This window comes from Pezoporus occidentalis, unplaced genomic scaffold, assembly GCF_034315485.1.
Source record: "Pezoporus occidentalis ecotype Australia unplaced genomic scaffold, CSIRO_AGI_Poc_V1 ctg167, whole genome shotgun sequence".
In the NCBI taxonomy this organism is placed as follows: Eukaryota; Metazoa; Chordata; class Aves; order Psittaciformes; family Psittacidae; genus Pezoporus; species Pezoporus occidentalis.
Window position 1 is genome coordinate 476,152 of NW_026913499.1, and position 23,849 is coordinate 500,000.

A 23,849-nucleotide genomic window follows, 5' to 3' on the forward strand; every position below is an offset into this window, starting at 1 on the left:
AGGTTAAACACTAGAAATTAAGTTTGATTTTTTTTTTTGACTGACTGACAATAGTTATTTTTACTATAAATGCAGTTATTCCCTGCTAGTGCCGTTAGCTCTTTCTGTCAACACCCTTCCAACATCATCATAAATTACTATTTATTTTCATTGCAGCACAGGCATAGGCTCCATTCTACCAGGCAAAGTGCAAAGACATGGTGAAAGCCAATTCTTGTTTGGAACAGTTGCACTCTAACCAGTTGTGACACAGGCTATGAGAAAGGATGTTAGGAGAATGAATGCTGGTCTGTCTTTATTTATTTATTTATATTTCTCTAGCTGAAAGGCTGGAACAAGGGATTAGAAAATTTGGTCAAGCTTATATGGAAAGACTGAATAAAGCCATCTGAACAAAATTTACTGAGTAACACCAGAATTAAGAACATCTGAAGACTTGCATTAGTCTCTAGGAAAAGAGCCTATATGCAACACGTATTGGGACATAAATGTAAGCACTAAATAATGTTCAAGTAATCGTGAACCTGGGACTGCCTTTCTATAAAGCTGTATATTTTGGTGAATGCAGATGAGAAGGTCTGAATTGTGCATTTTGAATAGCTGTCCAGTTGTATCACCTGGTATGATATTGTGGATAACATAACACATTTGACTATGCAACTCCATGAGGTCTGTGGATTCATGATTTACTTGTGTCTTATAAATAGCCAAGAAATGCTTTTATACTATCTATTACTTTCGACTGGAAAATCGAAATATATTTTACAAACCTTCTTCAAAATTTTATCTGTGTTACTATGTAAAAATAATAAGTTGCTTCTATGTATTCCTCAGGGACTCAACACTGTGAGTACAAGTGTGGATGTCTGTTCTACCCAAGGGTTTTGTCAGGTGGGAGGGGGAAATAAAAGCTATGGTTAAGGTTGCAGTTAATTATTTAGACACTACTTCATCTTGTAGACACCACTGAAACTAATGTGATTCTGCATATGGATCCATAAACATGGATATTTATTTTACTTAAAATGCAACAGCTGTGGATTTTCTCTAATTTACTACATTTTTGTTTTGTGCTTTTATAGCAATAATGACTCAAACATAACACAATTTCTGGCAACTACGACTTACTGAAGGAAAAGACAAACTTGACTGAATTTTCTCTTTTGGGTTAAAATTCCCAGATCCAACAGCAAAGGCCCAGGTCTTCAACTGTATAAACCAGCATGACTCCACTGAAGTCTGAGCAGCTATGCTGACTTACGAATCTGGACTTTGAATATGGACTCCAGTGACACCAAATATACAGTTTATAGGTTTTACTGGCAAGTACATGTTTATAGACTTGAAGCAGTTTCTAATCCTGTGTCATATCGTAAACACTATTGCCTTGGAAAAATAGACAGAATAATTATTTAGAAGCTGAAAGGCTTGCCCACGTCTGTAAGAGTTTCTCTTATATGAACATGTTTCTGTTCAGTGAAGGAACCTCATGAATGAAGGGTTATTGCCAGATGCAAGTTAGACAATTTCCATCATTGGAAAAATATACTAGTCGACAGATTGTGGCACTCAGAGCAGGGTAATCAATTAACTTACAAGGTGGAAAATTAAAAAATATAAAAAGGGAATACTTCCCAGTCACAGATTAGAGGTTTGTTGTCACAGAGTTACCAAGAAATTTATAATGGTCTCAATGGATTGGACCTTTAGATAGACATAAACGGTATTCTAGCAAATAAAAAAAAAAAAAAAAAAAAAAAATAATTTTAAGATCAGTAGTTTGATGTATAATGGTTTTTGATACATATTTGTTAAATAGGAACAGCTGAGGTAAGATATAATGCACACAAGTATGCGTGTTGTTGGGTTCTTGGACAGAGTCAGCGCTAGTGTGTATAACTCAAGCATGATACAAATATCTCTAAACTGAACCTGAACTTGCTAGCTGGGTAGTCTATTAATGAAGTTTCTAAAATGAGGGAGAGCAGCTCTCCCCTCATGGAACATGGCAATGCAAGGACATAGTAAGGGAAGATGTGAATGGCCCGGGGTGTAAAAAAACCTGAAACCTGCTCATCCAGCTGCGATGAAGTTGGACTCTGCATGGACAAAACAGCCTGTCTTGTACTGTAGTTGATCATCCTGCACCACATTTTGTTTTTCTTTATTACCAGTGAGCAAGCTAGGTTGGCCTTGTTGAGATAACTATAGTAAACATAGAAATATTTTCTTCCTTTAGTTAAAAATACATGTACTATAATAATACATGGAAATAACAACGTGATAGAGCAAAGAAAAATTTTGAAAAGGAGAACTATTTTACTGGTTGGATGCATGTATTTTAGATTTTACTTGTTAGCTTTCAATCTGGAAGCAGACTATAATTTTCAGTTGACTCCCACTTTTGGTGTCCATACACTTTTTCCAATAAATGGCAAAATTTCCTGTGTGTGACAAAAAAACATGAAAGAATAAAAATAGTACATTGTATTAATAATGGTTTTGGGACTCTAAAGGACTAAAAACTTTCTGTTTCAAAATACTGAATGAAATTAAATCAGCTTTTTGAATCATTATTAGTGGTGGTATAAAATAGGCACAGCTAGTTAGTTGTTCACTGACAACATTATCTTAATTATTTCTTAGTGAAATTTTGCCATGGTTTTAGGTTCCTTAAGCTCAATATCCTCATAGCTTTTTATATAGCTGCACCTTCCCACACAGCAATATTATCAAGGGTATAGGAGTCTCTGCCATCACTTGAAATAGCTGTCAGCCTTTGGGTTCAGAAGCCCTTTTTTAAATAGAAAATTGCACAGACAATCTCCTTAAATCAATAGCTATATGAAGAAGAATACCTTCATTTTCACTGGAACACAGTTCATCTCTGTAAGTGGTGAACAAAATCATCTCTGGAAAAATGTATGAATTAATCCCATTCCTCAATATTTGTCATCTCAAAATTAAAAAGGGTTGAAGCTGGCAGTCAATCCTATGGGGTTTTCCTCATTTATAGTTTAAATGGGTCTTTATGGTCTTTTCTATGAACTTTTTTAATCCACGCACAATTATCACCTGCACAGTTCAAGTAGCCACCGTATAGAAAACTGCTTTCATCTGTTTAAATTAAAACATTTATATACTGTTTTAATTTAATGGCACATAATTCTTTCACTGTGGGAGAGAAGGATTAATTATTCTTTTATCAATATTAACCAGTAAACTAATAACAATTACAATTATCTTCTTTATGCCTTTCATAGGCTGACATATCCATTTTCCATCTACTTTATCATCCCATTTAGTGATTTATGTTTAAGCTGAAGTTTTCCATGTATCTTTCCTCTTAGTTTTTGCTTACTAGAAACTTTCTTTTTCACCCTTCCTGTTTTCAAAATATTTATTTATTTATTTATATTATTATCCGGCATAATTTTGTACCACTTGAAAACCTGGTAGTTTTAATATCTTTTTTTTTAATTAATTAAAACAATTATGTAAACAGCAATGGAGCCAGCACAAATCCCTGTAAGATTCTAGTAGGGACTCCCCCTATTTCAAGTAGAAACCACATTGTGGAAATTATTATTTATTCCTACCTTTTTTTCCTTTCTGAAATCAGTTATTATCCAAGTACTGGTACTTTCCTCTTATTGCAAGGCAGCTTAATTTCTTCAAGACGTTTTAGTGGATTTATCAGGGAGTTTGTTTAAAATACAGGATTTTATATCATCCAAGCTCAGCGTTTCCATATACCTTTCAAAAAACTCTCCTAGGTTTGTGTACTTACAAAACCGTATACACAAACCTACTATTCCCCTGTATGAATATCTCATAGGATACATAAGCAAACACTTTTTCTACCCTTATCTTTGTTGAATCCTTCTGTCTTTAAATCATGATCATTTATGAGCCCTTCAAAGTCGACAAAAGCAGGCTTCCTGCTTCTGATGTGTTTGGAAGAGGTTTTACAATAAAGTTTTATACCATTACCAACATTTTCCTTCAAATGCTTTTGGCCTGCCTTTGTGCAGTTTTAACTTGCCAGAGGTTTTGCTATTTTCTGTTTTCCTCATCTGAACATAATTTTTCTTATGAGTGCCTTTTTGTTTTTAATACTACCCTTTATTCTCATGTAGAGCTCTGCTAATCCTTCAGAGGTGCTCTTACTGGCTTCGATAGATGATAGTTACTCAGAAATTCTAATACAAGTCATTTTCCCCTTTGGCTATTCCTTTTAATTTACTTTTAACAAACTTCCTTGATTTTATGTCGTCCTCTTTTCAATGTTCACTGTTGCTATGGTAAATTTATTTAGCCTTTTCACTTCTACAAGACTGTTGAATTTGAATATATTATGACCAAACTTATGAAACGGTACTTTGATATATAAGTTCTGAAGAAGGTCTGATGCCCTGCTTGGTCCAAATCAGGAGTTTTACAAGCTCCTCTGACGAATTGCTCTATTTAATGATTTATGTTGTCTAAAAGCTTAAATTCTTAGTAAAGACGTGTCATAGTATTTATCCAGTGCAGATATAACGGATCTTGCTTTACTCCTGCCTTCACAGACTTTCTATTTCCCCAACTATGCCACAGGAAGCTATCCTAGACTTTTTACTGTTAGTAACAAAGAACCACAGTAGAGGTAAACTTGAAGCCTGAATTTTCAGGCTTCAAGGATTTAGACCAGAGCAGTTGCTCCTTTTGATTAATTTCCTGTAGTTTATTGATTTGAAGAACCTAAAGAATTGTTAACCAGTAAGCTCTTACGTTACGCTCCTTCCTCTGTGACCCTGAAGTCATCTATTCCCACCCTCCACTGTCCTAGTGAGCTATTCTGCCTGAAAGTTTTAAAATTTTTAAATCTGTGTTTTTCCTGAGCTTTAAGTTTATTCTGCTAATGAATAGCTCAAGAATCTAGATGTACAGAGGTCCGGATAATAGCAGAAAGCAAGTTGGGAATCATCCAGGGTGTAGGTCTAAACATTTGAGTTCCCGGTTGACTTTTATGTTTTTACTTAAGAGCCTCTAGCTGCTTTTAAGTCCAGTGGCTTAGTCCTGGAAAAAGATGCTGTTTTCTAGTTCAGGGACAATCCAAGCATAACATTGCCATTTCAAATAATATCCTATATCATTGTTTGACTTTTTTGATATCCTTGAACCTTGGCCACGTTTATGTTATATATATTCACAGAATTCAGTTATAGAGATTTCAATATAAGAAAAGGATTGGTGGGGCTTTCTACAATCAATATGGATATATAAATAGATTTGTAATCACAAGGCTAGTGAAGTGCAGCAATGATGGAGAATAGTGAGGTTCTCATTTTTTCTGCCTCTGGCCTGTTTGATTCTAGGTGTAGAGCATTTATTGGCAGCACCTTCAGGAGCTGACAAGACTTAGGGAACAAGCCATGTTCATTCTGTTTCCCAGATCCCTAATTTCAGCATGTCTTTGTATGTTTTCTCTAATCCTTTTCTAGCTGGTTAGGCAGTGTCCCCTCCAGCCCCCAAGAGAAGCGTTTGTCAGAGATAAGCCTGCTCCTTAACAACACCTAAGGATACGAGATCTGCAGTCTCTTCCGCCTTTCTGATTCTGTCTGATATAAAAGCTCCATTACGGGGAATACAAGATGAATTTATTTAACTGAAAATGTGCATTGGAAAACCAAGAAAAACATCCTTCTGTAAATAAATATTTTGGGCAGCACAAGTCTGAAGACATTCTTCTGTGGTATGTGGAAGATTTGTCACTTTGGAGATTTAAAATGAATGGGCACCCTGTTTAATTTATATTAAAGGCTTTTTGCCTGGTCATGATGATGGACTAATTAATTGAAGCAGCCTCTTAATTTTAGTTTTCTGATTCTCAAGCACTAAAAAAGGAAACAGGAACAACCACCCTCTAAGAAGGGTAAGGTTCGAATACAGGAAAGTGAAGATGCTGCCACAATTGGTAATGTCAGGATAAAGTAGCCATTGGAGTCAGGTGACTAAAAACAGAAGTCAAAATATTATTGACATGTACAGTCAAACAACAACATGGAGAAAATAAAGAAAAAGGAATGAAAGCAAGGGCAGCAAGTAAAAAATAGGATGAAATATGAAAAGGTCCAATGATGTCAGATTAAGCAAAGGAAAACACTGAGAAACCTACTGGAAAAAAATGGCAAGTAAGCTCTGGTTAATTCTCTTTTTAATGCATGACTGTAGAGAAAGCTTTAAATGCTACCTATGTCTCTGCTGGTGATTGTGAACTGCTCATTTTCCATCTGAGAGAATCTAGAAAAGAGCAATAGCTGGATATTACAGTAGTAATTGCCTTTACTTGCAAAACAGTGATACCTAATAAGATTTGATATTTTGTGGTCAGCTACTTACCACACAACAATCCCTTCTTTCTCCAACATAGGTTTTGCAAATACATGACTGTTTCGCACAACTACATTTCAGGTTGAGACTAAAGGGAAAATGTAAACCATTCAGTGGAATTGCTGATTGTAATTCTTTTTAACTTCTTAACATTACATGGCAGATCTATAAACTTTTCACTTTTTGGTATGTGGGATAACCTGAAGTATTGCACTTTTTACAAGAAAACAATGCAGGGAATTCGTGTTTGAGAAACTGGTTTTGCAATACAGTTCACCCATGAAAAAAAATCTCCTAAGTGTAATTCCAGTTTATTCTTTTGGGCTGCAATTTTTCCAAGACTACAAAATGCAGTTCAAAGATGGAAGAAGATTATAGGGTATGTCTTTTTCCACGAACAGAGGGGTCACTTTGTCACTGTATTTGGCTAGTGACATCAAATAACCCAATGCTAATGAACAGGAAATGTGCAGAATGATTAGTATGTGTTAATGTCAGATAAATGAGAACGACCAAAATTTAATTCCTTTCCAGCTTTGTTAGACTTTGTATCAGTGAATACACTGCAGATTTATCAAAGCTTATCAAAGTTTGCCTCAAAAGCAGACGGTACAATTTCGTACAGAGGTAGGTGAACAGACTTTTCTCAGACACGCTGGCCCATTTCCTATTTATTCTGCAAAACACTTAAATCAAGTATAACTTTGTTACAAGGGAAAACAAACAAACAAAAAACCCCGCCCAACCCTTTTGAGACTTTGCTTTGGAAAAAAATAACTTCTATCTGACTCAAGGTAGTTTTAAATTACTTTAAACAATGTTATCTCACTGAAGTGATAGAGATCTCTTTTACAAAGGGTTTCCACCCCTGAGGAAGAAGCCATTTGTAATGGTCCACATTAAAAGCCACAGTAATCCATAACCCGACTGAGGAAATTGTGGTCAGCTTTCACACTTTCCCCCTGCCGTTGGTTCTCAGGATATCTGTTCCATGAAGGGAATTTCCTCATCTCGAAGCAGGCTAAACTTTCAGGAACCTGAAAAAGAGTAGTATTTTGGAATTCAGTATTTTTTAATCTACTTAAAACCCTGTGCTGTTGCAAAAGTAGAAGTTCCTGTCACTTTTATTTCTCCAAGTATAGCAAAACCGTGTTTAGGTCACTTCCAGCTGATATACTCGCCAATGTCTTGTTGATTATCACAGTTTACATACAAAATGAAAAGTATGCTGTTTGACACCCTGTTTTCCAAAGCAGAGTGGGTCAAAACCTTACGCCTATGCTGCTCACCGAACTGCAACAGAGCCAGTCCTTGGTTTCCAGCAGCCTGAGCTTTTACTTTCCCTGCCCCTTCTAGCTTTGTCAGGAGGGCTCTGCGCTTTCCCGTAACTGATGTATTACCGCAGTACCGGGCCAGATGGAGGCCCCCATCAGTGCTCAACAATATAAACACGTATCAGACGAGTGGCCCCTGTTTCAAAACAAGCCGAACAGCTTTCAAGCGTGCTGCACATTCTCCCGCGCACCCTACGGCAGAGGACGCTGGCCGGCGCTCCTGCCGCTGGCTGCCTGCCGCTGGCTGCCAGCCGAGCTCCCGACCAGAGCGCAGCCGCTCCTGGCCAGAGCCGTACTGGGCACCCCGAGGTGCGAGGCCACTCGGCAGCGCGGGGCGGAGCGCAGCGCAGCGGGGACCCGGCTGCCCGACACCGGACAGAAACTTCCGTCGGCACCCCGATCCTTCAGGCGGGTCCTGCTGGAAAGGAGCCACGACCACCACCGGCATGAGACCCCTCGCCGCCGGCCGGAAAGCGGTAGCAGCTGTGCAAGGCGGGGCCCGGTGGCCGCCCCGCCTCCCTCCTCGGGGATGCCGGGATGTTTACGGGCCCGGCAAGAGCAGCAGGGGGCGGGGAGAAGTTTCGTGGTGTTGCCGGCGTCCGAGTCATCAGCCAGGAGCCCCGTTAGGCGCCCGCGGCCAGCGCCGCCCCGGTGCCGGCCCTTAGGCTCTGCAGAAGCCGGGGAGGAGAGGAAGCCGGTTCCGGGCTCTTGTGCCAAGAGAAGGCGGAGCCAGGCTTCTCGGTGAGCGGAGCGGTGGCAGGGCTACTGGGCGGGCGCGGTGCGGGGCTGGAGCGGCGGTCCCGGTGGCCGTGCCCTGGCTCGTGGAGGCGCTTCGCCTTCTCCTCCGTGCGGGCAGCTGCTGGGGGTCCCGCCTCCCGCTTCTTCCCACTGGTTACTGGGGCTCTCGCCCGTAGCACCATTGGACGCGGGAGCTGCCGCTCCGCCCGCTGCAGGGGGAGGGAGGGAGGGAGGGAGGGAGCGGTGCGGGTCTGGAAGCGAAAACTTTTTGCGCGGCGGGGGGAGCGGGATGGTGGCGTGAGGCCCCGCGGCGGTGACTGCGCTTTGCACGGCGTATTGCTGTCTGCTCGGCGGCCGCAGGGGCAGGGCGGGCGGGACGGGGCGGTATGATGCGGTTCCGGAGGGCTGCTGGGGCGGTTGTGCCGGTGGCGGCTGGCCCCGCTGCGGAGCAGGGCTGGCTGTGTCTAGAGCGGGCGGCTGGGGACTCAGCCCGGCGGCGGCGGCCCGGCCACCTCGGGCCGACTCTGGGTGCTTGCGGCCTGGCCGCAGTGTCTCTGTCCCGGCTGGGCTTTTCAAGTTCATACCGCAAGCGGAGCTTCTCTCCGCGATGTTTTCCTCATTTCCAGCAGTTCCATGTAGGTTTCTCTGCCCTCCTCTCACCTGGAGCTCGGTGTCAGCGATGCTCACCCGGGTAGCGCAGGGGGAAAGCCCCGTCTGGAGGGTTTCACACAGCGCTCAGTAAAAACAGCGTCGTCACTGGGAGCCGCGGCCCTGTGGCCTGAGTCCAGATTGCCCCGTTCCAGGCGGGAACCCATAGTTCTGCCCCTCTGCCTCCTGTCCGGGAAGCACCCTCGGCTGAGGGAGCCGCCGGCGCACCGGCAGCGCCCGGGCAGTCTGAGGGCAAGGGGTGCCTGGCCGTGAGGGTCCCTCTTGCAGGTTCCAGGGTTACCACCCTCCTTCTCTCATCGGTTGGTGAGGCTCCCAGATGGTGGCAGCGCCAGTGGCGCTGCGAGGAGCTGCGGCCTAGAAGGAAAAGCTGGAAGTGAGGCAGTCTCCATCTGTTCGTCTGCCCCCCTCTTTATTTACTTTACGTTTCACCGCTTATACTAGTGCTGCCCCAGAATTCCGTTTTGTGCCCATGAGAACTATAGCTACTTGGCTTGAGGATTCAGAAGTTCGGAGTATTGTTCTTCAGCTGGAACGTGCTTTGTTTTGCTGTGCGTTTTGTCAGGAGTATTGCTTCTTGAATGGTAAAACTACCTAGGATGTTAAACCTGATTCTGATCAAAGACGTTGAGGGGTGTGTGTGTGTTAAACCACACAAGTATTTGGTTCATTTCTTGCACCAAGTGAACGACAAACTTGTCACCTTTGAGGTGATAGCACTGTTTTCTCGGGTTGCAATGGCAGCATCACTTCTCAGGAAAGGTCACACATGCGTAGTGATTCTGCTAAATGAGCTGGATATGTTTTCTTTATAAAGTTGTATTCCGAGCTTGAGATGCAGAAATTACAGTGAATGATATGTTAATCTACAAGGTAGATACTTTGGATGATTAGATGCAAAGTGGATGTTTGCAGCTCTGCTAAATGAGGAAGGATGAAATATACAAATATTTAATTTCCAAGGCTATCTAGGAGACAGTTCAGTGTTGCAGTGCTTTAGAAATGTCTTATTTTGAAATTTTGGACTTGGGCTCTCTTGAGAGGCGTAAAGTGTAGTAAAAACAGTCATTAGTTCATGGCCTACGAAAAATTTGGGCAGAGGAAGGAAAGCTTTTGTGTTGTGGAAAGAGAGAAAGTTACAAGCAACATCCGATAGCTTTAAAGTAAGAAAGCCCTCCAGCTTTGTTTGTGTTTTTTTTTTTTTTTTTTTTTCCCTTTTTGGTACTGAAAGGAAGGCTATATTAAGAATACTTGTTCTTTAATTTCAAAACATGAACCTATTATAAACATCTGACGGTTGAGTAAATAAGAAAGCACACTCGAGAGACTTTCACTGCAAGGGTAGAGATACTGCCTTTATCAGGTACCTTGTATTCAATATACCAGTTAGTCTTTGGAATTAAAAAGTAATTTGAGAACAAATCACAGAACCCCAGCCAACTAAAAATCCTTCTGATTGACTTATCTTCCAGGGTGTATAAGAATTAGACAGAATCTTGTCCCCACCATAGAAACTTGTTTCCAAGGAAGAAAAAAAATGTAACATTTTAGAGTTCATCTAAAGATCTGTGAGTGCCTGAGAAACTCAAATGACAAACAGAGAACAAGAAGTCAGTTGTTTATTTTACGGTGACCTATGGTATCTTATGGTAAGATAGAGCCGTATAGCCCACCCCTATCTTTTTTGTGCAACAGATTTAAGATCAGTTGGACAAAATGTAGCCAGTCTAGTATATTTGTTCACACAGACAATTGGGTGAGGCAGTACCTTCATGCATGCACCACCCCCCCCCATGTATAGTAAACTTAATATAGTGTCCTGCATTTATACTGCGCTGTGTTCAGTTGTATCATCATTGGTGCCTGTTGCCATCTGAAGTTTGACATTGTTCCAAACATCTGTGCTGAATGGTTGAGTTCATGTTACCTTGGAAAGTCTCCCGGGAAAAGTCAAACTGCAGTAACTTCTGCCTCCAAGGGAATTCTTTTGATTGTTTGGGGCTTATCCAAAAACCCCTCCTGATTCCAGAGAAGCAGTACTTGGGAGGGCAGGATTATCTTATGCAGGTTTATACTATGGATAGTCACGGGTGTTAACTGACTGATTTCCAGAGAATTTGTTCAGTTTGGCTACATTCCATGTGCTTTGCAACAGAGTTGAAAATAACTGACCAAAATACCAAAGTGGTGATAAGGGCATCCTTTAGAGCACTGATTTACTGTATTTATCACCATTTGACCCCTCATGGCCACATGGGAAGGAACTCATCCCTAGAAAGAAGTACAGCATCACAACCTGTTTCCTTTTCAGTAATTATTGAAAGGATTCTTCCTGTCAGGTTAGTTTAAAAAGCAGAAGAGAAGCACTGTTATTGAGTTGCTTCTCTGAAGATAATTCTATGTGTTTGTGTCTGGCATGTGAAACACAACTGCAGTTCAGTTGTGAAATCTTTTGGAGAGGTTTGAGTTAGGTGAAGTGTTGATGAACCAGACTTTTTCAGTTCATTTCAATATCCTGTTGTCAGTGTATAGAATTCACTAAATTATTGTTTCCTTGAAAGCTGGAAGGCAAAAATACCACAGGTGAACTTAAAGTGAATTCTAAAATGAATAAAAACTTGTGATGGTAAAATGCACAGCATTCTGTCCTGTAGAGGCCCTTCTTCTGTACCCTTTTCATCCTCATCTGAAAGCAGATCCAAAAAAGGAGTTGTCTTTGCAGCAGTGAACATCCAGTGCTTGCCCTGACTGAAATTCAGAACTGTGTGTTAGGTATGTGCTTGGGAAGTTTATGGAGATAAGTAGGCCTTCAGAAGAAGAGCAGCAAGCAGTCTGCAAACAGAGCACTTAATGTACAGCTAGTCATCGAGGGTACTCCAAAACCAGGAATGGATTGTGCATATTTTATCCAGTGAAACATAGAAACAGCTGTGAGCTTGAATGTTGGCCTGCTTCTGAAGCAAGTGTGCTGGCTGCTAGCTGCTTTGCTTCTGGACTCAGGGATCCTGGATTACTTGCTACTGTCATGCATGGTTTTGGGATTCAAAGGTAATGATAGAGGATATATATTTAACAGAAAGCCTGTTAAATATGGGTGGTGTTTCTTTTGTGATTCTATGTAGTACTTCATTGATTTCATTGTTTTTGGGGTAGCACAGATTTTTAAACTACGTACTTGTCCTGGGTTCAGCAGTAGCAGTCATTTTTCTCCTCCTTGGTAGCTGGTGCAGTGCAGTGTTTTGACTTTTGGCCTGGGAACAGAGCTGATAACGAAGATGTTTTGGTTTGGCCAAGGACTTTGTGAACCTCATGCTCTGCCAGGGAGGAGGGGAAGCCGGGAGGAAGCAGAGACAGGACACCTGACCCAAACTGACCAAAGAGGTATTCCATACCACAGCACGTCATGCCCAGGAGGTAACTGGGAGTTAGCTGGAAGGGCTGGGAGACTGCGGGGCTGGAGGAGGTATGGGTCAGCGCTTGGTTGGGCTGGGGGGGGGGGGGGGGGGAGTTATCGGTCAGCTGGTGGTGAGATGTTGTATTCTCTTCCCTTGTTATTTCCTTTATCATTGTTATTATTGGTGGTAGCAGTAGTAATTTGTGTTATACCTTAGTTACGAAACTGTTCTTATCTCAACCTGTGGGAGTTGCATTCTTTTTGATTCTCCTCTCTGTCCCTCTGGGAGTAGGGGAAGGGCAAGAAGAGTGTTAATGTGCATCTAGCACCTACAGTATATCACAAGGTGTTGTCTTGCATTTGTTTCTGAGGTTATTTAGGCATTTCTTTAAGGATTATGTGTAATTTATTGTTAAACGTGTACTGCTTCACCTGTAGCAATGTGGATGTTATCAGCCATGGTTGTGGCACAGTTGCATGTGGCCAGCCTTTCCAATTGGGTGGTTTTCCCTGTGTGCTTGCCAATAATAGGTTTGTCTGGTTTTTCATTTTTCCTGAATCTTTTAATTCCTGTGTGAAGTCCTGTATACACTTTTAGTGAATCACTGCAATATCTCTTTATGAGTAATTTATTTTTACAGATGTATTTAACTTTCCCTTCAGTAAGAAAAGGTCTCCTCCCTCTTTGTGTACTGGAGTTGCAAACTTTTGGGGTTTTAAGGGTTTCCAAATAATGTCTTAGCTTCCTTTCTCTGAAAATAATTGCTTTTTTTACTTTTTCCATTTATTTTGTTTCCTATTTCTACTTTCCCATACAGTATTTTGTTGACAAAACTCTTGGCTTGGTGTTGAATAAATCGCCTTCTTTCTATGCTGGCTCTTGCATTCCTGTCACAGCTGTTTTGAATTTAAGTACTTGTCAGCATCCCTACCTGAGGGTGAAATAAAATGAAACGTGGTGAGCTAATGTACTAGTGTGCTGCTGCCAGAAGGGAGGTGTTCTGTTTCTTCTACAGTCCCCTTCCTACATTTCCCATCTTTGAACTTCCTCTACTTAATTTTCCTCTGGCACTCTCCGGTACACACTGATGGAGCTCAGTGCTTGCAGAACACGAACCTGGCTGCATTAGGGGACTAAATCAATCGGCAAAAAGTCTGAAGGGTTCAAGGTGGCTATGCAGGATCATCTGACAGAGAAAGCAAGACCTTTGGTGTCACTGAGCTATTCAGATGTCTTATATAACTTAATGTTACTGATATAATTTGACAATAGATTTAACTGGTTTACATTAGGCTGCTTTACTCCCAGCTATGTCTTTCCCTCTGCCTATTGCAATCTGCCCTTATCACTGCAATGGAACAATTTTGGGAACTGAACTGGAAGAAAAGGTCAGTTTTCAGTTGGTTTTGGTTAGCTTACCAGGAGTCTGGGTGGCCAGAGGAACCCCACTGGAAGGAAGAGGGCCTGGAAAGTATGGCTGAAGGCAGAGGAAGCAGCATCATCACATAATTGGTTTATATTGCCTTAGAACTGCATCCTTACAGAGGCAGAAGTAAAGCAGAGTGTGGTGTGGTCTGAGGATTTGCTTTCTTAATAGTTAGATACAATACTTAATTCCCTGCAGAGCCTATTGCTGTGACGTGATCATGATCCACCTATGTGGATTTACAACTGGCAATTCAGTATGAATAAATGGATTATCAAGTTTCTTTCCAGGTGAACAGAAGTGAAACAAAGAAGCCTGTTACTTGAGCAGTTTCACTTCCTGTTTCTTCAGTTTGTATGAAATAACAAACAAATGGCTCCCAAAAGGGTGAGTCAGTGCATGTACAACCCTTTGGGAACACCTTGCAAGATAAGCTATTTACTTGAGTGACATAACTGAAATGGATAGGGAGAAGTAAACAGAATATAACTTCTTAAATTGTGCAAGTGAATGAAGAGAAAGGGAAGCAGACTTGTAAAGCAGGAGAGCTTGGGCTTCCATCTTCTAGTCAGCACTGATAAAGACCCAGCTCTTAGTAGCTGGGGAATGACAGTGACTGGCACATGTGTTTTCAGGGTTGGAATGAAAATATGCCTGATGATAGGGATGAATGGATGAGAAAATTGTGTGTGATCTCTTGGTGTATTCCCCTACTTTGTTTGGAAAAGTTTTTTTTTCTTTTTTTTTAATTTGTGTATAGTTACTTCTGCTCTCATTAAAACCAACTTTTAACCCAGCTTAGCTACTGTCCGTGTGTGTTTTGGCTTCTTTGACTGGGCCATTGATGAGTAGGGAATTTGGATCTAAGTTTGTTGAAAAATTCAGTATTAGTTATCTACATACAGATAGATGATGGCTTCTTGTAGACTAACGACTCCTGAGAATTTGTCTTGTCCACATCAAGAGGGTCATTGCAGAAGGAAGGACTGTCCTGCCATCCCATGGGGAGTATGGATCTGGTAGTGTATTAAAACATAAAAGGCTTTCAGAAACTGCTTCTAACTGCTTCTGTATATGCATCTATTTTTACTTGCTTCCAGTGCTTTGAAAGTTGCAAATACAACTTTTTTCTGATGTGGGTGCTTCTGCAGAGAATTCTACAAATGAGGATTTATTTTTTTTTTTTATTTCCCCACATTTTAAGGATTTTTTCTTTTTTTAATACAATGTGAAGCAAATATTTCAGTTTTTCCACTGTCAGCTAATAGTAAATACTGTGTGTACACACATGTAAGTATATATGCATACTCTATAAATATGCATAGACACAAGTATATGTATGTGTGCATATTTATACATTATGTATCTGTATACAGCGTGCATATGTATGTGTCTATACTAATTGGGATAAGTGACATATTTTACTGTGCTAATGATTAACTCAGTATTCCAGTCTTGAGTTTGCCTTATCCTTTGCCACTTAAGGTCTCCATTGTCTTGGCAGAGTTCAAGTGAGTGTCAACAAAGATGTGTTCTACTTTATTAATGAATACATCTAACTTAGCTATTTACAGAGTGCGAAAAAAGAGCTAGTGTGGTAATTGTTTGGCATATATCAAGCATTCACTCTTTGAGTGAATGAGTAGTTTAAATAACCAACAACACTGTAGTACACTAAATTAAGTAACTCACTGTAATATTTCATTGACAACATTACACTGTTTATTGTATGTTTCTTGTAATTTCTTGTTTAGTATTTTTGAGGAATAGGCAATGTGAGCTGGGCAGGAGCATGACCAGTCACAGATCCTGTTGGCTATTGGAAAGGCATTGATTAGTTATTTTTTTTAAATATTTAAAGTGTTTCAGCATTATTTCATCATTTCTAATGCTGCCTTGGAGTGTGTAACTTTATGAATGGATGGCACTGTAATGTGGGTGTGTTTAACCACATCTGATTTTATTGGTCTGTGCTAGTCAGGAATAATTTACTGAAAAGGCATTACGTATGTGCTGTCATTCCTGTTAGCTGGAATTATTTTCCAGTTAGGATCTCTTGCCATTTGTGTTAAATACACCCATATTAAATATTGAGTTTGGAACAGAAGCGGCATAAAGTTGGATTATTAACTTTTTGAAATGTATTTTAACACTTAAACTACAACGCATCTTTAAAGTTGCAATCTGGGGTGGGGGAAGACTGCAGTCCGAAGTAAGAGAGCAGAGTTTTAGGTGAACTGCTAGGAGCATTAGTTTCCTTTTGCTTTTTGGAGTTATGCATGTACAGGAAGTACAGAAAGGCTTTGGACATCTCGGCATTCTGAGAGCTGCTTTTGGGGCACTGTATGTGGGCTGTTTTCTAAATATTTCCCAGTCTTCAGGAATGCACTAAAAATAATATTTATGAAACTGAAGTGACTTTCATTTTCCAAGTAAAATGTTTCTATTACAGCATCAAAACCCACATGTTTCTCCTAATGGTTTATGCAGAGCACCAGGGAAAAAATTACATTTTAATGTTAAAGTGTTATGATAGATTTGGATTCCAAATTGGTTTTCCTTATTGACGTGACTTCCCGTTTCTCTGGAAAACCTTAGCTGTGCTGTCATTTAATGTAACATGAATGATAAAGTTGGGATGCTCAGTTTACAGCTGCTGATATTCTCTTGCTTCACCCAGGATCTTCCCCATGTGTGTCCTGAGCCCCTGCTTTTAAAATCACTTTGAAAATTTGCAACCTGCACCCTAAATGCTGAACAGGGCTGATCAGTGCTGGTGACCTGACACAGTGCAGGCTAGGTTTGACCAGCAAGCCAGTTCCCTCCAAGCAGCCAACCTTAAAGAGGTAAAGAATGATTGTTAAGGGGTTAGGTTTCATAAACCTGTAGGTTGGCTGTTTCTTAAGCTGCTCGCATCAAGCTTAAGGGCCAAGCTGTTAATGCTGGGTCTAAATCTTGTGTCTTCCCAAAAGGTGTGTGGCTTAGATCTATGAGCTGAGAGTTGTAGTTATGTCATTCTGGCTCTCCAGGTGATGGAGAACTGAGCTGGAATCAGACCAGCATGCTTGGGCTCCCTGGCATTAACTGCTGGGATTAACAGTGGTGTGGTGGGTTGGGTAATTGTTTTGGGTATTCAGTAAGGCATTTAGAAATCTAAACCCTTGCTTCCAGAGCACAGCTGCTTTATTTTATTTTATTTTTTATTTTTTTATGTTTTTTATTTTATTTTTTTTTAATTTTCAACCAGGGTGATCGTTTGACTGTTCTACATAGGTTTAATTTGTGCTTTTGGGTAGCTGAGAGTCAACCTGTGATATAAGCAAATGGGAATATACCTTTAGCCTGTATGCTTATATGGAAATTAGTATTAATATATGTGGTTTTGCTTTTTCCTCAGCTGAGGATGGTCCTTATCTTTGAATTTAGTTAGTAAAGATAATTGAAAGTTTATGGGTTTAAAATTTGTCATTTTAAATCAGTGTTAGATAACTGAAGAATGTGTTAAGATACCTGACACCAAAAAGTAAGGAGTGTGTGGAGTGTTAAATGGATAGCTGTCTCTGGAGAGCTTTGGCTGTAACCTAACTAAAATAATAGTTATAGTAAAAATTAAAAATACCTTCCTTAACTAATGGTGCAATAAACATAGTACGTTCTTTTGTTTGTGAAGAACAGCTGAAGTGATGGTGTGCCTCATCAGCACATTGTGATGGCATACTCTGAGTTAGATCTATTACGTAGAGTAGTTGCATCTGTATTTTGTAGAAAAGAAGACTGGGATTTCAGACTGAGCAGAACTGTAACACTGAATATTCTTTTGACTGTATACTTTTTAGAATAGCTGTGCCTCCTTTGACATCGATTAATGAATGCTCCCACTTAAGGTCCGAAATTAGCAAACAAGTGTGTATTATGTAGTTAATGGAAACCACATATCACTGAGACTATTAATGATGTTCTCTACAGGAAGGCTTTGTATTTTTTGGTTGTTACTGAACTGCCGTCTGTTAAAACAATAGTGTTATTCCCTGAATACCATGAAATGCATTTCAGTATGAATGGTTTATGGACTTTGAGTTAGGAAACTAGTGTTTAAAAATCATGTTTCGTGTTATTTGATAGTGCATTTAATCTTTTCCTCCTGAAATAATTTGATCATGTTTATTAAGACTTAGTTGCAAGACTTTAAGTGTCCCAAGGATTTCAAGTTTTTCCCAGATATCTTTCTTTTCTTTAAAAAAAAACCCCGCTATTTTAAAATATATTCCAGTGAAATGGCACCGGAGTGATGAGCTTTGGCTCCTGTTGAGGAATAGGTCTTCTGATTTCATGAGGACTTGTGGGTAGTCCCAACCATCTTCTAGCAGGCTCGTGGAAGCCACCTGGAAAGATGAGTGCAGTTCAGGCAGTTGCAGTTTTATAGTCTAACTTACTGCTGAGGAGTTGACACCCTTCTGCTATCTTGTGGACTTGGTTTGTGGAGTAAATAGTGTCAGTTAGAAGAGCTGCTGTGCAATTTCAGTTTCAATTGAGAAATTGGTCCTGTTGGCTGTATCCCTAGGCACTTCATCCTGCATCCTTTATATGTAGGTGCTACCTATTGTTTCAATGAACTGAAAAAAACAAAGATTTAAAATACTAGTAGTTAACCAGAAGTCTTCCTGTGCCTGCGAAGTGTCAGCAACCATAACTGGAGTATAAGATTTAGAGGGTGTATGTTTGTGCTAATGTGATTGCTATTGTGTACAGGGTGGTCTGAATCCAAATGATTTGCATCACCAAAATGATGAAAATCATCTTTGCAAGATAAGTGAGAGTCTTTCACCGTTCCTATCTTTGCACATGGTGTGGTAAAGCCAGAGGCCTTTCCTCCTACATGATCGGTGTGAGAGTATTTAAAGACATTAGATATGTTTGGCAGTTTGGAGGTTTTGGGTGGGATGGTGTAGCTGACTTGCCTCTCACTTCATCTGATATGTCTGTTTTCCACAAACCAGTGTATATCATGGTGATTGATTTGCAGGAGGAGGTCATCAAATTGCTTGTTTGAAGAAGTGGTAGACGTGTCACGTTTAGATGTGTTTTGTAGTTGCTTTTCAAGCTTAAACAAGTCATGACTCTGTCAGTATTTTTAGTGTCTTTTCACCATATGTTAGAACTTGAAAACCATCTTTGGAAGAGTAATAGTAATTGTCTCAATTTTAATTTTAAAATATAAATATTATGCCATGATGTGTTGACCTCTGAAGTTTATTATCAATGTGAAAGTCATGCCTTGCTGTGAAAACGGCCTTCAAGCAGCAAAATCCAATTCTTGCTTATGTTGACAAACAGTACAAACGATTCATTTTGCATCCTTGGCTTTTGGTATGATCAAAATGCTACATTACTCTAAAGTGTGAATCTATCATGTAGTCTTCAAAGACAAAATCAAGTTTAAAAAAATAAAAGAACTTCCATATATGGGCAGAAAATACCAATCTTTGCCTTTCCTCTGCAAAAGCAACAACAAATCCACAAGTTAATAAATCTAACGTGCTTCCTATGGTAAATACTAGTTGTTACCTATTCAGCAACAAATGAACCTCCACAGAGGGCAGAGCCACTGGCAGTGGTAATGATAGGACTTCTTCCCTTTCTAATCTTTCCCCAGATTTAACACCCCCTCCCCATATTCTCAAATACTTCCAGTCAGCGCTTCTGACCATTCAGACAAGATAAATGGGTTGTATGGTTCCTGAATTAATATGCATCAACTAAACATTTCATTAATCTTGGATAAACATCTGCAGTGGAGGATGAAGAGTTTTATATTTACTTCTTTTGCCTGGGCATTTTGAACCAAGTGTTTGTGACAATGGAATTATCTATTGGTGCATTATGTGGTCAAGACTAGTACTAAAACACACTAAAATTTTCAGTAGAAATATTGATGCTATCAAAAATAAAATTCTTATAAAACCTCTTCAAAATAGCAGATCAGAAAACATTCTGTCAGTGATGGATTTCTATAGCAAGAAATTAGGAGAAGATATAGTGATAGGACAAGGGGGGGGATGGCTTTAAGCTGAAAGAAGGTGGATTTAGATTAAATATTAGGCAGAAGTTCTTCCCTGTGAGGATGGTGAGGCCTTGGCACAGGGTGCCCAGAGAAGCTGTGGCTGCACCATCCTTGTCAGTGTTCAAGGCCAGGTTGGACGGGGCTTGGAGCAACCTGGTCTAGTAGGTGTCTCTGCCTGTGGCAGGGAGGGTGGAACTAGATGATCTCTAAGGTCCATTCCAACCCAGACCATTTTGTGGTTCTGTGATAACATCCCACAAGGTTTCCATGTGTTCCTTCCCCAGAATTTGTTGAAATTGCATAAACCCCTGTGAATCTAACTGGAGAACTTAGGTGCAGTTTTGTGACAACAGTTTAATTCCAGTGCTGATGTGTTATGATTTCTTCCCTTGGTGGGGAGGTTATATGGAAGATGTTATAGAACTTGGAAGAAGTGTCAGTGTTGGTGTCCTAGGGCTGGCTAGCAGGTTGCCTAGCCAGTGGTGTGCTGCATGTTTCTGCCAGCTGTTTCACCCTTTGTCACCATGCTTGTTCTGACAGAAATCTTTGGAATTCCCACCTCTTCTTCTCTGCCTCTCACCTCAGTGAGATAATTGTGTTTGTTTGTTTAGGTTGGTTTTTGTGTTTTGTGGTTTATTTTTTCTTTGGATTTTTTTTTTTCTTTTCTTCCCCTTGACCTGCCTGAAGTTGTTTTTTTTTGGATCTGTTTTAATCTTTTTTATCTTTGGATTAATACTCGGGACACAACAGAAAGTCCCAAACTGTGTGCTTTATACAGCTGTTGTAAGGGTAGGAAGGCAAAGCTGTGAGGACCCTTAGTCACTCTGGAGGACGTTGTAGCTGGTGTTAGGAACAGTTACGGGTACTGAAATGGCATGGAGCGGCAGCTTTAAATGGGGGAATGAAAGCAGGTTGCTAATAATTTGTTTTTTATCCAGTCCACTGCTTAGTACAGAGAAACTTTGCAAAGCTGCTTTGTGATTATTTTATCTATTAGTCATGTTATCACAATGATGCTGAAAGAATGACAAGAGGGAACACAAGCTATTTGTTAGTTTCGTATTTTGAAATGGGCTTTGAAAACAATTTCTAAGGTTTGCTGCTTTGCTGTTGATAGTGTTTATACAAATAAAAGTATTTAAAAGGTTAGAAAAGTTCTTATTTGTTTGCATGGTGAACTTTCTGTTGTCTTCGTCTGAACAGAAATGGCCCTCATGGGCACGAATAAAACTGGGTGCTGCACCTGCTCCCCGTCAACAACATCTCATGTAGCTGGGGAAAGAATTCACTTAGCTGAGGAAAAAAGCCTTGTGACCATTTGCATTTTAGTGTCTCCGGTCCTTTCTAGTAAGGATTTGGCATGTTTTGCAACCATTATTATTGGTCAAAGCTTTGTGTCTCTGTATTGTGAACTTGGCAGGCATGTCTCCTTCCATCTTACTGATGAGATATGAGAGTTTCATAGTTGGGAATAGACACTGTGCACCTAACATGGTTATCTCAAAGCTCTCTTAGCTAGCTTGTCAGAAAGTAGGAACTGTTTCTGTTTAGATGGAACTGCTGTTGCATACTCTCTGAAATCTACAGTTAAATTAATGCAACATAAACAGTATGCATGCAGCAGTGATAGTTCTTCTGATCTGCTATTTCCTATGGGTCAGAGGTACTGGCCAGGAGGCATCTGTGTAGTTAAACAAGTGGTTTATAATAGAATAAAAGAATAATGGGGTGATGCAGCTTTCATCAGACAGAACTGTTTGGCTGGCTCAAGTAGTTTAATGCTCATCTTTTAAGATCAGATATGTATAGTGATTTGTTTCATTTTATGCAACAGGTAAACATAAGAAAACTTTCTTCCCAAAACAGTGCAGGGCTTCAATAGTTAAATGTTCATGGACTGAAGCATGCAAATGAGAAAACTAATGCTTCAGTTCTGCTTATGTTCGTTGATCATAAACACAGATTGAATTACAGTGTAATGACCATATTTCTCTTTCCAGGACATAAGGGGCACTTCTACGTGACAGAATGGATGAACAGTCACAAGGCATGCAAGGGCCAACTGCTCCACCATTTCAGCCACAGGTATGTTTATTTTAAAGTCACTCAAGAGTTGATGCTATCATTTCTTAAATTGAAAATGAGGGAAAGTAGAAAACATTATTTCTTGTGGGGACAGAAGCTGTAAATGTAGAATGTTTTCTGGTGATCTGGAAATTAATTGTATATCAGTCCTATATTTTATAGTGAATAATTACTTTTCTTTTTTGCTTCCTACTGCTTCACTAACTTTGAGGGTTTGGAATTGGAGTGGGAATAGGAGGCAAAGATGAAGGCAGTTGTTTTCCTGACAAATGGTGAGCTGTTAAACACTGTATGTTTGCAAATTGTGTCAGAAATACCATATTTATTTCAGACTGTTAACCTTCATGCGGGGGATTGGAACTACATGATCTCTTAAGGTCCTTTCCAACCCAAACCTTTCTACGATTCTATGATTTTCTCTTACACCTCCTGACAGTGATACCCTATGAATTAACACCATTACCTGTTAAAACCAGGCAAGAGAAATTCCCAGTAGCTGTAGCTCTCTTAGAAAGTGGAGGCGTAAGGAATTTAATCTTTAAATATGTGCTGATGGTGTGAAAGAAAAGATAGAGATTATCTGAAAGGAGTTAATATTCAGATACTGCTTTTTGACATTTTTAGAAGGTAATTCCTTATACCCTAAAAATATTTATTGTGCTGACCATTCCAAAGTAAAAGCTGGAACCTGAATTTTGTGATTGTTCATGTCATAGGTGATAAGGTATTTTGTGCCCTTTATTTTGTAAACACTGAGGTGAGTTCTTACAGCTTGTGAAATTTAACAAAATTACAATAACCAGCTTTCCTTAGCTCCAGTGTGTCTAATCATAGCATTGTGATAACAAGATAATATGGATTGAATTGTATTTATACCAATGCAAAACAGTTAAACTTAAGATGAATGTATAACTATGCATACAGATATGCTGAGAAAATAATCTGTAATTTTGAAACAAATAAAAATACTTAACTCATATTCTGAATATCATAAAGGGTCCCCATTGTTATTATAGGGTTGTTTTTTTTTTTTCTTTCCTGACTAAAGAGAACAGAGAGCACAGCTGATTAAGGTTTCTGTATTTCTGGGAAACTTTTCTGTGTTTGCTGTTTGCTGACTACAAACAGCGTTTCATATTTTGTCATCTATCTTTGGAGTATTTGTACCTGTTTTTGAATGACAGAATCCACTTTTGGAGGTCTGATTCAATTTTAAGAATATTACTCTAACCTACAAATTCAGTTTATGAATTCATAATAATAAAATAGGATTCTAGTTTTACTGTTCCAAGTACTGTGGCTCATCTACAGATACCCATTTTCCTCTCTGGTAAACTAAGGTCAGACCTAAAAGCAGTACTGCTGTAATCAACTGAGCACTTTCTACACAAGAAGAAACTAATGTTTATTCTCAGCTTTGGTTAACTGTCAAGCATTTTCATAATCTGTGTCTTGTTATTTTTTACAATCAAGGTTATATGTGTAAACAGCATGAAGCATCATGTTTGTGATCTGATTTTTGAGATGAAAGATTTTCAGTTTGTGGATCTTGAGCTGGACCTGCATCAGAATATTGACTGGTTTGCATTTCAGGGGGAACTAAGCATGCTCTGATAGTTGTATTACCAGAGGAATACTAAAATAGTTGTTTAGTGATGTTTATTACATTTATGCTGTCTATATGGGAGGCCCACAATTGGACACAGCATTCCAGGTATGGTCCAGCTAGAGCTGAGCAGAGGGGAAGGAATGCTTCCCCCCACCTGCTG

General features: G+C 39.9%; 1 protein-coding gene across 1 annotated transcript in view; it reads left to right on the forward strand.

The window, feature by feature from the left end:
- The first annotated feature begins 8,314 nt into the window (after positions 1–8,314).
- NEK7 (NIMA related kinase 7) overlaps positions 8,315–23,849 on the forward strand; it is a 68,699-nt gene continuing 53,164 nt past the window's right edge. The window contains exons 1-2 of the mRNA XM_062613442.1: positions 8,315–8,450; positions 21,996–22,080. Of these exons, the coding sequence (XP_062469426.1) occupies positions 22,024–22,080 (57 nt within the window). The 5' untranslated portion in view covers positions 8,315–8,450; positions 21,996–22,023. The remainder of the gene's footprint in view (positions 8,451–21,995; positions 22,081–23,849) is intronic.